At 30.7% G+C, this 15,867-nt stretch overlaps 1 protein-coding gene and 1 non-coding gene across 3 annotated transcripts; one reads left to right on the forward strand and one right to left on the reverse strand.

The window, feature by feature from the left end:
* Nucleotides 1-4,798: 4,798 nt before the first annotated feature.
* On the forward strand, nt 4,799-4,905 carry LOC113856698. Its single transcript, XR_003502929.1, has one exon. It is a non-coding gene; the product is annotated as a small nucleolar RNA R71 (small nucleolar RNA).
* Nucleotides 4,906-13,672: 8,767 nt separating this feature from the next.
* On the reverse strand, nt 13,673-15,521 carry LOC113854348 (two-component response regulator ARR9-like). Of its 2 annotated transcripts, none has more exons than XM_027485298.1 (5): nt 15,270-15,521; nt 14,967-15,049; nt 14,767-14,844; nt 14,112-14,182; nt 13,673-13,997 (listed from the first exon to the last, which is right to left on the reverse strand). In XM_027485298.1, the coding sequence occupies exons 1-5, from the start codon at nt 15,370-15,372 to the stop codon at nt 13,877-13,879; spliced, it is 456 nt and encodes a 151-aa protein (XP_027341099.1). In that variant the 5' UTR covers nt 15,373-15,521; the 3' UTR covers nt 13,673-13,876. The 2 variants fall into 2 exon arrangements, with proteins under 2 accessions (XP_027341099.1, XP_027341098.1); XM_027485297.1 differs by having other exon boundaries at nt 14,946-15,049.
* Between the last annotated feature and the right edge of the window lie 346 nt (nt 15,522-15,867).

A 15,867-nucleotide genomic window follows, 5' to 3' on the forward strand; every position in this document is an offset into this window, starting at 1 on the left:
CAATCCAACTCCATAATAGTATTAGATAAGTGAAAAAATTATATCACTCAAATTTCACCCAAATAAGATTGGCACATTTGGTGGGTTTTTTTTATGACAAAATTACAACAAGTATCTCATTTGCATGATAATAAGAAGTGGTAGATATACAACTATGTCTAGCATGGGATCAAATAGACTTGAGCCTACTTTGAGGACCATTAGAACCATGAAACCAATTTCTGAAGTGATAGTGGCACAAAAATTCATCAAGTGAAAACTTGAAGATTCCACAAACTCATCATTTAAACATAACCATATTGATCACTAAACCTATAACTACCCAACCAACGAGCGTTCATCCAATGACCATTGTACTGGAGGGAATTGTGCCACAAATGATAGCAACAATAATTAAGGAACCACTTTAGGTTAAAGCTTACAATGGCCCAAACAACATACACCATGTTGTTTGCAACTTTTTTTGACAAATACTATAGGTACAGGAACATGTGTTTCACTAATAGACAACTCTTTCAACTATGACAAACACCACGTTGCATGCAATAAGGCAACAATGGACAAGAGCAATCATAAAATGGTCAAGTTCTAGTGATAAATAGAAATAGGTCAATTGGTTGATGCTACAAGAATACCTTAATTAGATCCCATAATTAGGCAAGTGGAAAATGCGACACCACAAGTTCTTCGAAGGAATAATGGTCAAGGTAACATTGTGATAATAGGTCAAAATCAAAATGTTGAACCAAGTCCTAGCATACGTGAAACAAAATGAGGGGGTTACGTCACTTAGGGGTTGTTTGGGAGGGAAGATTTTGGAGGAGAGTGCATAAATTTATATTTTAAATATATTTAAAATTAATATCTCTTTAAAATAAAAGATATAAATTAATATATTAACAAAATTTAATATATTAATAATATATTTCCCATAATAAATAATATTTAATTTTTTAATTTAAAATTTAAAAATATGCCCCCTCCCTTTCCCTCCAAAAACCTCCTCCCAAACATATCCTTAGTTGCTAATTTGGTTAGACAATAATTAAATATGCATGTGGCTAGGTATTGAATTAAATATGGTGATTCAACCATCGAATATTTGAAAATGAAATATTTTCTAAGTTATTTGACTAAAATGCTTTTACATGGTTCACCATATTACCCCTTAATTCAGTTTGTTTATGGAACCAATTAGAAAGGAACTTTTATGAATAATTCTTCAGGGGTGAGCTCAAAGTTTCCCTACACTTATCTTTCTACTTATCCTCAAGTAAAGTGTTGGCTAAGAAAATAACTTGAAACATAATACCCCAACAAGGGACCTAAGATAAATAAGATAAAATAAGCAACAAAAGTAATATCACAGCATAAGTAATCAAAAGGATTCCCAATTAAAATCTTATATTTCTATACTTTTCACTCAAACATCAAATTAAGGTATTTTACTTTCCCTTCTCACTAAGGGACCAAATGAGATATCACTCAGTTCCTCTAAAGAAAAGTGTACTACCATAGACTTGACTATAAACATACTATCCACTAAATAAATTAAATGCAAATAAAAATCTTAAGGTCTTTTTCAGGTTATAATGTGGCTAAGGAGTTATAATAATTGAGGTGGGATATATGAAAGGAAGGGATATATAAAGGGATAATAAATTATAAAAGTTACAAATATCCCCTAAGTCTATAAATGAAGTTCTTGGAGTAATTTTTTATATTTTTATATGTAATTAGTATCTATACTCCCCTTTCCTTTCATTCATATATAACCTTTTTTCTTTTCTTTTTACTATTCTTCATTTTTTTTTCATACTTCCTTTCTTTTTGCACATGAGAGATATAGAGGAGAATTTATCACATAATTCAACAACTCAATTGCTCCATTCATAAACCCAAGGTCATCAAAATATATTATAAATTTAATGTAAGGGACCAAGAAAGATCACTAAGGCTCAAAATAAGCAATTTGTTGTATCTCTATCTCAAACATGCTGAAGGCTAAGGAAAATAATCCTAATATACCTCAATCATATTAAAACATGCAATAAAAAAAGAGTAGTTTCAAGTCAGTTACAAGTCAAATTCTAGAGTACAAATTCTCAGCAGATAATCACACAAAACAATTACAAAGGGGTACAATTAATTAAATTACAATAAAAAATCCCTTTTAAGGCTCAAAACTCATATTTGTGGATTAAAGTTTAATGTACAACAGAAAAGTAAGGAACTTAGCTAATTATTAGTTTCCAAATGAAAATATAATGGCGATAATAATCACTCAACATACTCTTTTATTTGAAAAAATTAGGTTTCATAAGGGAAAACACTTCAAATTATCATAAAAAAATGACATAGGCACTTTACTCAAGAACATGCAATAACAATCATATAACTAGGAACCACTTCTCATACTTAAAAGCAAAACATTGTCCTCAATATTTGAAAAAAAAAATTAAATGTGTGCAAACAAGGCAACTAAAATAGAGAGGAAGAAGATTCCCTAATAAGTCTGAGCGTAACAGCCTCTAGTAGAGAAGCACGACCATACTAAAACCAAGAGCACGCCTATGCTTATAACATAAATCTCATCTTCTCAACTGTGGCTTCATGCACGACCATGCATGTCTTTAAGCATGGGTGTGCTTGGTAATCAGAGCTCAGAAGTTAAGCATAGTAAAATAGATAAATAAAAATAAACAAGAATGAAATTAAAATAAGAAAAGGAAATAAAAATAAAATAAAAGACACAAGTTGCTTCTTGGGAGTGCTTGTTTAACATCACAAGTCTGACGTCCCTATAAATCATGGTGCGAAGAAGGCATGAGTCTCAAAGGTGAATCCTTTGATATGTAGTTGTATCCACAATAGCTTTGCCTCCCCAGCACCTTTTACATCAGAAAAATTATTCCTAGGATAAGGATTAAAATAAAACGAAGAAAATTTAAGCTCTAAATTAGGAAGCTTATTAATGAATGGTTTTAGCTTTTGTTTTTTTCTTCTTCTTAGATTGCTTCCTTCTTGACCTTCTTCTTTGAGTTCTATGCTTCACATAAATTGGAGAAGGAGAAGCAACATCCATAGTGCTCACAAAGTTATAAGATTCTTGGCTAGATAGGTTCTTTAGAGAAATAAAAACCTGAAATACAACTTCCTCATCATCTAGCCTCAATGTGAGATTTTCCTCTTGTACATCTATGATGGCCTTTGCAGTGGCTAAGAACAGTCACCCTAGTATGATGGGGACATCATCATCCTCCTTCATGTCAAGTAACACAAAATTAGCAGAAAATATAAACTCCTCAACTTTTACAAGAACATTCTTCATTATGCCTTTAGGGTATATGATCGACCTATCTGCCAGCTAAACTGACATAGAAGTTAGCTTAGGTTTATGAATTTCAAGCTTCCTGAAAATAGAATAAGACATCAGGTTAATACTTTATCCTAAATCATATAAAGCCATATCAATATGAGTTTTTCCAATTGTGCAAGGAATGGTAAAACTCCCTGGGTCCTTAAGCTTAGGTGAAAGCTTTTTAAGGACTATAGTTGAGCACTTCTCAGTGAACTTCACAATTTCATGTGTTCTTAGCTTCCTTTTATTGGTCAAAATTTCCTTTAAAAATTTAGCATATTTGGCATTTTGGAGATGGCATCGATGAAAGACATATTGATGTGCACTTTGCCTAATAGGTCTAAGAACGTTGAACTCTTCATCGTAAGAAGGGTGACCCTACAGCCGCTATGGAAAAGATATCTTAGGCTCATAGAGTCTTGGCTGCACAAGAGGTTCTTCCTTTTTTTTAAGCTCTGTGCTTGAAGCACAACCTTGCTCATGGGGATGCACGACCGTGCTTTTATCATTGACATGGACGTGCTTGCTAAGCATAGTCGTGCTTCTATTGAAGCAGGGGCATGTTGAGCAGGCAAAGGCATGACTAAAGGAGGAGCATATGTGTGCTTGATTTGAAGCATGGGCGTGCATGTGCTTTTATCTTGCGATTCTTGCACCTTCTTCCCATTCCTTAGAGTAATGGCGTCGCTTTGCTCCCTTGGATTAGGTTCAGGTTGAGAGGGTAAAGTCTCCATCACTCTTTGACTCAGAAAGTTTGTAATTTGCTCTAATTGTGATTTAAGCTTTTAAGATTGTGCCCACATCTTAAAAGATTGGGTCCGTATTTCATATTTGATTTCTCCAAACCTTTTATCATTTCTTTTAATATGTTGGTCCAACTTAAATTCAAGCTCTATCATCTTCTCATCACAATAATGCATATACTGCATCATTTGCTTTTGAAAGTTAGACTAAGATCTAGAAACTTGTTTTTTTTTTTTTAGTCTTGCTCCTTCATTTTGCATATTGGGAGGACGATAAACACTTGAATTTTGGCTTCCAAAGTCATTTCCCTAAGAGTTAGAAGTGTTACCTTGCCACCCTGAGTTGAGATTGCCTATGAAATTTGCCTCCCTCTTGCTTAAATTCTAGACTTGCAAGAGATTTTATAGGTTGGTCTTAAGCCTTCATTAAATATTCTAATTGCTTTGCAAGGGTTGCCATTTTATTAGTGGGTTGCTGCTCTTTGTTTAGTAGACTGGGATGGTCTATTTCTTCTTAATGTCATAAGAGTTAGTGATGTGTCACTAGAAGCTAGCAGATGTCATCTCATCTATTAGCTTATGTTCATCATCTGAATCTTTTCTTATGAGGGACTCTCTTGCTACGACATTGATAGTAACCCTGTTGTTGATTGATAGACCACTGTAAAAGATTTGCACCTGTCTCCATGTTGGAAAATCATGATGAGGACAGTTTCTCAAAAGCTCTCCAAATTGCTCTTATGCCTCAAACAAGATTTCTGCTTCATATTATTGTAAGCAACATATTTTCATCATAAGATTAGAGGACCTTAATGGGGAAAAATACTTTCCCAAGAATTGCTTGACTATTACATGGACTCAAAAGACCCCCTTTTTTTAGATAACCAAAATTTCCTGTTAATGTTGGATTTTTTGTATACAACAAGGACATAAAAAAGAAACATTTGGAATAATAAAAAAACAAATGCAAGAGTGAACAAAAATAACGAGAAAATAATTATTATTTGATTTAAGAATTACTTTTTATTGGGATATACAGAGAAATTGGGGTGTTTAAGATTTACAAAAAGAAAATAATTTTTAGGGTTTAGAAAATCTAGATTTTTATAATTTGCAAAATTGTTAGGGTTAAAAAAATTACTTTTTATGATTTGCAAACAAATATTTTAGGGTTAGAAAAAGTTACATTTTTTTTTAATTTGTAAAAAGGACATCTTAGGGTTAGAAAAAGTTAGGTTTTTTTTTTTTGAATTTGTAACAAAGATGTTTTGGGGTTTACAAAAAGACATTTTAGAGTTAGAAAAAATATTTTAGGGTTTGTGAAAAGGACATTTTATGGTTAGAAAAAGTTGGATTTGTAAATAGGGATGATTTTTGGGCTAAAAAACATTAAATATTGTATGAACAAATGGGGGATAAGAGAGGAACACAACAATAAAAATAAAAAGTAAAGAAAAAAAGGGAATAGGAATTCCTACTTGTGACGATTTAGGATTCATGATGAAATCTTCCCTTCAACCCTCTAGCTTTGTGCTTTTGAGTGCTCTTGGAATGTTGATTCTCTGCAACTCTCTCATCTCTCTCTGTTGCTTGTTGTCCTTGCTCTCAAAAGGATCCCTCTCTCTCAAAAGTAACTATTTCTCTATTTCACCGTGCTCTCCCAAAAGTCTTAATTCTCTCTCATTTTTATTTCACCGTATTCCAAGTGTTTCTCTTTGATGATCTAAGCTTTCTATTTATAGCCCATACCTCCTAAACCCTAGATCCTATTTAATAGGATTATTTGTTTATTTTTATTTTAATAAAAGGTTCCAGCTTCCTGTAATCCCTTGTTTTCCTATGGCCACCTTTCAGATTTTCCTCAACTGTCTCCTCCATTTCTATTAAAATCTATGATGTAACATATTTTAGGTTTACATTTATAGTTTTATTTTGATTCATAAACACTTTTCATATGCTTTAATTTAGAGTTTTTATTATTTTCTATTTATTTGAATAAATTGGGCTTGTTACAAATAGATACTTTAATTTTGTATTTTCGGTTATTCTAACCTCTAACTACTCTTTTGGCCATAACTTTTTCCACAGATATATTTTTTGGCTGATTCTAGTTGCATTGGATTCTACACATTTAATGCTTCAAAATTCATATATGGATCACTGGGTTTGGAGTTGTTTTCAATTTCTTATGATTTTTTTTTTATATTGAGAAAGATTTGCTAAATATTGTTGCAAGATTACATTTAGACCCTTGTTATTTAATAATTATATTTGGGCTTTTAGATATTATTAAAGCCCAAATTTTGGCCACTTAATTTTTCCTAATCAGAACTTATAAATAGACTGCTAAGGTTCTAATTAGGGTGTGCGATTAGACAGCTTGAGTTTTTGAGACTTGACCATTAATAAGATTCCTTATTTTTATCTTCTCTCATTCTCGCTTGGGTTAAGTGCTTCGATAGAAGACTAAACCTCTGATTCAATACGTGGAATCTAGACTAAGTTCGTTCTTTTTTTCTCTAATTTCAGATTTGTGTATTACGGTCGTGATTAACTTTTCTGTAGTTAGAATTCAAATTAGGACTTGATCAATGTTTTGGTTTGGTAATTAATTCTGATTAGATTAAATAATAATTTGATTTAATTTGTGATCTAGTTCAATTAAGTAATTCGATTCAATTAATAATTGGATTGAGTAATTATTCAATTCGAATAAAAACCTTTAGATACCATGATAATTAGAATTACACGCATTTGGTATTCTGTAGATTGATAGTCCTTAATTTGTTTTTATACAATTTAATTTCGCTTATAGTTTTTATTTAACTAATTCAAAATTTTCAAATTCCTAACCTTTCTTTGCTATATAAAAAAAAATCTAAAATTAAATTTAATTGAAGATATGTCTATGTGAATCAACCTAAGTTGAGCTCTATACTGCAAAATTATTAGAGAAATTTAGTTGTTTTGATAGTGACTCGGTATCGTCTATCAATCTACCCATTAATCTTTTTTTTCTTCATGATGAATCCACATTATATTGATATTTTACTTACCTTTTTAATAATTTTTAATGGAAAAATAAATTTAGAAATTGTAAATACCATAAAAATTTTAATTATGTCAATTATTATAGTTTTCTTGTTTTTGCTTCAATTTACATTAATTTTATAATTATCTTTTACAATTTTGCTCACTCGAATAATTGTGCAAGAATTTATTGATAAAATATGTGGAAATTAGGTTCTTGAGAAGAAATGGAGTGAAAGTAACTACTTTCAGTGCTCAAAGAAACCACTACAACAAGCTATTTTCAAGGGACAAGTGAAAGTAATTACTCCTAACAGTGAAAGTAGTTGTTGCAGAACCAGATAAGGTATAGTTGCCCGTGAGAGCATTGCCTGCAAGGGAGATGTGTGTGTTTACTTTCGTTACCGTAGTAAACACGCGCATCTATATTCAACCTAGCAAAGTTGCGCGTGTTCACTACTGCTAGTCATAGTAATTACCCGCGCTGCGCATAATCACTTTTGCTAGTGAAAGTGAACACTATAGAGAGGAAAAGTTGCAATGGGCTACGTGTAAACATTTTCAACAGTGATAGTAATTACTTCAGGAAGCGTTACTTTACTATAAATAAAATTTTTACTTTTTAGGATAGGAGCTTTTTACCATTCACATACTTTTCCATTTTAGATACATTTGCAGAGGCTTAGGTCAAGCTTGGGGTGATAGCTAAGGGTTCCAAATTAGGGTTAAAATTTCTACTTCATCTTACTTTCTCTTTTCATTATTACTTTGATTTTCCTGAGTTTTATTGAATCTTACCTCTTGTAATGTTGAACCCCATCCTCATAGAGGGCTAAATTTTGCTATTAATCCCTAGTAAAGTTCATAGAAGTTCTTGAAATCCTGGGTTTAATGCCAATACAAATTCGTTTTTAAGAATTCCATCTTCCTCAATCTCTTGAAACTAAGTTAAAGATAAAATGGAGGTTGTTGCTTAATCAAACTCAATTTCATTTTAAACAAGGGTTCAAAACTTGGTTTCCTTAATTCTAGGTTTGGTCTTAAAGACTAGGGATTGGTGTCCATATGATTTTATTAATTTTGGATGGGAATTTATGGTTGATTAATGCTTGTTCTAATTAACCTAATTCTGGAAAAGGTTGAAGTATTTAATTCTAAGAGGATTTATGATAGAACTAATATGGATGAACTAGGGGTTAATATATTTCATTAATTGAATTTCCTAAATTAATTCCTTACTAGAGTGATTTTAAATTTGAAAACAACAAAACCCCCTATTTATTTTCTAAACTTAGTGGTTGTGTTGCGTTCGCTGTATTATCCCATACCCCATGTTCACGAGAGGATGATAGTTAATTATGCATTTAGTATACATTTTTGTTGTTTTCTGCACTCTTAGAAGTTTGCATTCTGCATATTTTTGCTTTCAAATTCTACATTTACCTTGTTTTGCATTTTGACCTGTTATGCTGCTACGTTTTCTGCATAATTCTGTAGAATTATGCAGAACTTTTAGATTGGAACCTTCATACATCTTTGCATATTTTCTGCACTTTTTTTGTTTTATATTATTTCATCTTTTTGCATCATGTTGCTGCATGTTTCCACTAATTTTTTTTGCATGATCTACACATTCTGAATATTTAGTCATTTTATTCAATAGATTTCCTTTAAATTCTCATAGTTAGCTTTTAGTGCATGACTAGGTCAAGGTCTGGAGATTTGTATCCACTTGATCCGAAAATAGATAGGACATTACAATAATATTAGGACATATAGAACCCATTCTGAGCATTTAGATAGTCCTACTTCTCCCTCATCTGTTTATTCCTTTTCATATTCTCTTGACTCTGAATTTGATAAAATGGCTAACAATGAAAGGACACTTAAGGAACTTGTTGCACTTGATGTCACTTATCAAACTTTGTGCATTCAATATCCTGATATAGAAGCTCTTTTGGTGTTAAAGACTGGTTTAATAAACTTGTTGCCTAGATTTCATGGCCTTACAGATGAAGATCCAGACAAACAACTCAAGAAATTTCACATAGTTCGCTCAATCATGAGGCCACAAGGTGTTCCAAAGGAGCATGTTAAATTGAAAGCTTTTCTTTTCTTATTGATGAACACAGCCAAGGACTAGCTTTATTATCTTCCTCCTAGATCAATCACAAGTTAGGACAACCTCAAGGGGCTCGTTTTAGAGAAGTTCTTTCTTGCATCTGGAGCCGCATCCATTAGAAAGGAGATTTGTAGAATAAGACAACTAGATAAGGAAACACTCTATGAGTACTGGGAAAGGTTCAAAAGGCTTTGTGCTAACTGGCCACACTACTAGATTAGTGATCAACTCCTTATCCAATACTTCTGTGAGGGACTACACCCAATGGAAAGGAGCATGATAGATGCAACCAGTGGAGAAGCCTTAATGGACAAGATACCAGTAGTAGCTAGAAACTTGATTAAGAACATGGCTGCCAATTCTCAGCAGTTTGCCACTAGACAAAATTCTTGTGTGACCAAAAGTGTGAATGAGATTCAAACTGCAAACCTAGCTAAGTTGGAACATAAGATTGATGAACTTGCCTTCATAGTCAAGCAACTGGCATCAATGCAAAAGACCTCAGCTGCACCTACTCTAGCCATGCTTTGTGAGACCTGCCCCACACTGTAAGAAACTGATACTTCAGAATGTAACCCCCAAACTTATGCTACAACCATTTACACTAACAAATTTTCTTTTCAACAACCATAGCAACAGCCAAATTAAGACTTGTCTTCAAATAGATATAACCCTGGATGGAGAAACCATCCAAAATTAAGATGGGAAAACTCTTCAGAGTAGCACAACCAGTAACACAACACCCATTACCAATTCCAATTATGGTCTATAAAAGCGGGCCAAAATATAGAATTATCAACTGTCTTATACTTAAGATTTGCTTGTCCTCAAGCAAAGTACTGGCTAAGAAAAACTTGAAACATATCACCACAATAAAGAACCCGAGACATATGAAATAAAAAGAACAAGGAGACCAATATGATTGAGTATAAGTAATCAAAAGATTTCTCAAGTAGAATCTTATGTTCCCTAACTTTTCACTCAAACATTAAACTAGGGTACTCTACTTCTCTTTCTCTCTCTCTAAGTCTGTAGGGACAAAAGGAAATATCACTCAGTTCCTTTAAAAAAAAGTGTACTATCATAGGTTTGACTATAAACTGACTTTCTACTAAATAATAAATGCAAGTAAAAGTCATGAGGTCTTTTCAGGTTAGAATGTGGCCAGAGGTTTATAATAATTAAGGTGAGATAAATGAATTAGTATACAACCCAAATAAAATAAAGGTCAAACATAAATATATAGACTATAAAAGTGGGGCAAAATACAAATTTCTCACTTATTTGACAAAGATGTTGATGTCGAATTCAATGATGTTAGCATGGCTAAATTAAAGCTAGTGCCTCCTTATGAATGCAAGTTGTTAAAACCTCAAATAAATAAGGAAATTGACATAAACTAATTTGGTTAAAGAAAATATGACTAATATAAATAAAGTTAACCAAATATTTTGATATCCTCTTAAAAGATGGCCAAAGTATCTTAATTGATGATAATATTATCCCTACTTATTAAAAAAGAGAGTGAAAATTATTGTAAATATTATCATAGATATGCCTATTAGACTAACAATTGTATTCATTTCAGGGATTTAATATAGAACACAATAAAAATGGGAAGGTTGAAGCTTTAAAAGAGAAGAAAATATATTATGAAAATAGACATTTATCCTCTACATATTGGCTCAAGTTATGTGGAACCAAATAATGTCTCCGTGGTAGAAGTTTAGAATCAACCTCAAAATAAAAAATGGTCAAAATGGACTTATCCAAAATTGATGTCTATGTTGCAACTGAAACTGAAACAAATGGTTAATTCAAGTGTGACAACAAAGTCAGGCAATAGACTCATAGCAAATCTACCTAAGTTAGATGAAGACCTCAATTTGGCTACATAAGAATTTGGAGGATAGATTAAGTTGAGGCAAACTTGAGATCACAAATTAAGTTGAAGTAAACTCGCCAATTGATCCACATGTTTGAGAATGCAAGAAGATTGCAAATAGATTTACATTGGTTAAAGTATATGAGTAAAGAGCACACAATATTTGTCAATATCATGTCCAAACAAATGAATTAATGAAGACGAAAAAATAGAATGAAGTTCAAGATGTTTGTCAATGATGTACCTAAATTAAAGCGAGATTAGTGTTTGTCAATAACATACTCAAAAACACAAACAAAAGTTTAAGAATGTAAGTAAGTGTTAGTTGTCTCCAAACTTTGTTTAAGAATTTTTTTTTTTTATCTTGTTTCATTGCTGCCTCTGAAATCTGACTTTTTAAATTTCTTTTTACATTAGTTATGAAAAAAATGATATAAAAAATGACTTTTTATGGTAGTTAAAAAATTATCTAATTTAAAAAGTAATTTTTACATTAATTATTTACCAATCGATCTTAAATAATTTCTATTATTTTATTAAATACTATTTTTATTTTTATTAAATCAGTTAATTATTAACCGATATAAAAAAATTGTTGCAAAATATTTTTTTTGCATTGGTGTATGTGATAGATATTTTAATATTGATATCATATAATTAAATCTTTATTTTATTTTTTTTATGAATTATAGATGGATTCTAATATATTAACTTACTTTGTGAGATGTTGAAATTATAGAGAAAAATCTATCAAAATTTTAATAAATATGTTAATTTATTTGTTTGGAGAAATTATTTTTCTGTGTCTGTTTTAGATAAGCTTATTAGGCTATATAATTTAGCTTGTGCTTTAGTCACTAATTATCTTAATAAATAGGACAATTAGGATAATAAGTTAAATAATAATAAAGATAGAAAGTTTTATTTTAAAATTATATTATATTTTTCTAATAAATTTTTTTAATTTTTTATTTCTTAATTAATACCTTAATAACAACTATTCACATTTGAAAAATTATTTCCAGAACTTGCTCACCTTCACTGTGTTCTGAGGAATTGAGGGACTTGCGTGTTGCAGAATACCTTAATTAATATCTAAATTTAATATTATTATTTTTTATTGTGATTAAAATTTAAATATTAAAGTTATTATTTAACTTTCTTTTATTACTTTATATAAATTCGTAGATTTTTTATACTTATCAAAAATATCTTAATTTTTTATTTTAAATTTTAAATTTATTTTTAAGAGTCTTATTTTAAAAATCTTATACTTATTAATATATTGATTATTTACATTTAATTTAAAAAAAATTACACTATAAAATAAAAATATTAATTTAAGATAAATTATATTTAAAATTTATTATTTAGATGCATATATTATTTGTAGTTATAGAGTTAATTCAAAATAAATTTTAAAGAAAATTATTGTTAAAAACAGTTAATATATATTATTTACAAAAGTATAAACATTTTTATTTAATTATTAAATTATATGTGCATATTACGTGCTAGTAAATTAGTTTCTCATAATTGCTTTGTTGTATAAATTAATATAAAATTATTGTTATCATAATATTAACAATGAAGATAAAATATCCAATAAACAAATTAATTAAAAATATAATGTATACCTTAATAAAAAAAATATTTAAAAGTAATTCAATTTTAACAATAAAATAACACAAAAATAATAAATTAGAAGTCTTTCAAATTTTAACCACAAAATAGAATTAATTTATTATGCAAATGTGGATAAATTATTTATTATGATACTCATACTCACACCCATACTTAAAAAAATATTGTAAATAGTTGTTTATACTTGGGATTAATATTTATTTGATGGATAAAATCCCTACCTGCTAAGAGCAATTTTTTAAGCATCCACTACTTTTGAATCTGATTATCATTATTAAATACTAAAGAAATGTGAGCACAACTATATCAGTGCTAACTAACTACGTTGACTAGGCAGCTAACCAATTATGTTATAGTTAACTTGAAACATTATTATATGTATCAGTTGTTGAGATTTGGCTACACAAAGCTAAGGGTGAAAAAATCAGAGATATAATCAATAATTAAAAAGTAAGAAAATAAATTTAAAAAATATGCTTCGTTGTTGATAAAATCATATAATTTTTATCTTTAGTTTAATTCAGATTTTCATCAAAGTCAAAGTTTTCAGATGCCGTGAGTCTAATAAGATTGCAAATTTGAGTGGAACAAAATCCTTTGCTTTGATCTTCCTTCATATGTTTATTCTTTTTACAATAAGAAATCAAGATAGCAAAAACCTTTGAATGCATTTCTTTTAAAAGTGGTAACAAGGATATAGTACCTTCAATTCCACTAAGCGAAAAGGCTGAGACCAGCAGAGGCCTAAACCGTAAATAGTTTTACAAAGTGAATTAGTGCCCATGGAAGAGGCAAAAGTTCAGATCCTTAACCATTTATGTTTACTCACATTGGCCCTAAGCTAAAATAATAATTACTATTTGTCAAACAAAATTGAATTTTAATGAAATTCTTTCTCGAGTTACATCGGGGGCCTATACTACATCTACACATTTCTTTAGTATGATTGAACCACCATCTACTCTCCTCACTAATTGGTTGGTGAGGTAGAGGAGAGGTAAATGTTATAGGGACTATCTATGTTTCATCAATTTTAACTATAACAAATATTTTAGGCTAGGGAATGGCTTTCTTCTGTTTCCTTTTCTTTGTTATTGGTGGGTTGGTTCTTCCTCATCTTTAGCTTTTGATTTAAACAAATGAGGGAGCTTGTTTACATCTGACTGTTGAACTGGTTTCAGAAAGAATTCTTCAGCTCCATCTTCTAGGCATCTGATTATAACAAAAATTAAAATTAATACTTGTTAGTTAGATTTCAAGTTCATTCATGTGATGCCTTCAAAATTTGTGAATTTAAAACAATTATTGTGTTGCTATTACCCTCACCTGTTGATCCTTGATGGGACATTCTCTGAGGACATAATCACCACTGGTATGTCTTTAAGAGATTTAGATTCCTGCAAATCAATAACTTCTCGTTACTTTTCTAGCATCAAACGAGAGAAGACACAAGCAATTAAAGGTTATGTTGCTTATCACAGAAATGGTTTGAGATTTGTTATATTGTAAATTTGGCAAATATCTCATTTAAGATATATAAAATGTGTTATATATATATATATATATAGAGCAAAGTTATTTCTGAAATCAGATCCCATCATTTCAAATATTTAACTATTCAAATTTTTTGACTGAGTAGAGGGAAAAATAAAATAAATTTTTGAGGGATTTAGCTCCTCTAAATTGAGAAATGTGCAGTAAAGTGAGCAAATGAGCATATTGATTTGAATTTAAGAATTTATTGCTTATAACTAACTTTTTAAACCTGAGGTAAATAAATGCTCACTTCAAACATCTCCTCACTTTAGAGGAGCCAAATCTAATTTTGAGTATATTTAGCAAAAGTTTTGTGATGCACACAAATTTTGGAATTGAACTTCCAATAATGAAATTCTCTTATGCAATATGAACTATATCAATCACATAAAGAAGTGTGACACAAGCCATTTTATTAGAAGTCTAAAATATCCCAGGAGTTTACCTTGATCCTTTTTAGCAGATCATAGCCTGTCATTCCTGGCATGCAGTAATCAGTTATGATCAGGTTTACTTCTACATCCTGCAAAGTTAAATGAGTTAGAATATAGATCATTGTCCTCCAAAAATAAGTTAAACCATATTATAATATTAGTATCTAGTAATATAGCAAGAGAATTGAACCTGATGGGTTTCTGGAGAGACAGAGGGAGGCTTTTCATTTCTCTGCTCATCTTCAACCAAACCAAGGAACTTCAAAGCCTTGCTACCAGAATCAACGGCAGTGACTATTATTGCAAAACATAGCAAAAATAATTAGGTACCAAATTAAGTATACCAACATGCCCCTTTCAGAATATAACATAAAAGGCCAAACAAATCACAAAATTATATGATTTCTTTAACCATAATGCAATATACTAGTATAGCAATCCAAGTCCATGCTTTTTACAGCAAAAGAGAAGACCACAAAATAACAAAACATAAAAAGAAGAGAAAATAAAATACCATGAAATGAAGAGGTTTTGAGGAGTCTCTCAATCAACATTCTATCAATAAGACTATCATCAACAGCCAAAACATGGATCTGTGACTCAGCAGCCATGCCCATAATTTTGAAGATAAGGTGCAAGTGCAAGGCAGAAGAAAAGAATAACGACAGAAAAAGAGGGAAGAGAACAAGGAATAGTAACAGAAGGATGATGAAAACAATGATGCATATGAGGGTAGCATGCACATTTTAAAAGGGTGCACATCATGGTCATGAAGATAACGAAATCCACCTAGGAAATCTGACAGTTTGGAAAGCAAGATCCGACAGATTTCATAAAGAATCTTTCAGATCTTCTGGGTTGATTTTTGAATTGAAAAACAAGCAAAGAAGGTTTTGTTATTGTACCAAACTCAAAATCTGGCTTGTTCATAATTATTATTATTATTCTATTTGACCCTTTTGCTTATAGTTAAAGACAAACTATTGGGGTGTGCTACACTGTTCTCTTCACCCCATTACCCTTTCACGAGACCAATAGGTCATTGTTTGGAGTCGTATTCTATTCCATGCACGTGCATGACCTGCTTGGCACTAAGAGACCCACGTACTAGT

The sequence above is a fragment of the Abrus precatorius genome, unplaced genomic scaffold (assembly GCF_003935025.1).
Source record: "Abrus precatorius isolate BTA unplaced genomic scaffold, Abrus_2018 Scaffold11, whole genome shotgun sequence".
Lineage (NCBI taxonomy): Eukaryota > Viridiplantae > Streptophyta > Magnoliopsida > Fabales > Fabaceae > Abrus > Abrus precatorius.

What these genes read in the sequence shown, in the direction of transcription:
- LOC113854348 (XM_027485297.1), bottom strand. Translation starts at nt 15,372, where the DNA reads ATGGGCATGGCTGCTGAGTCACAGATCCATGTTTTGGCTGTTGATGAT. An exon ending in TCTCTCCAGAAACCCATCAG is followed by an intron (nt 14,845 to 14,945) that starts GTTCAATTCTCT and finishes TTAACTTTGCAG; the next exon opens with GATGTAGAAGTAAACCTGAT. An exon ending in ATCTGCTAAAAAGGATCAAG is followed by an intron (nt 14,183 to 14,766) that starts GTAAACTCCTGG and finishes ATTGATTTGCAG; the next exon opens with GAATCTAAATCTCTTAAAGA.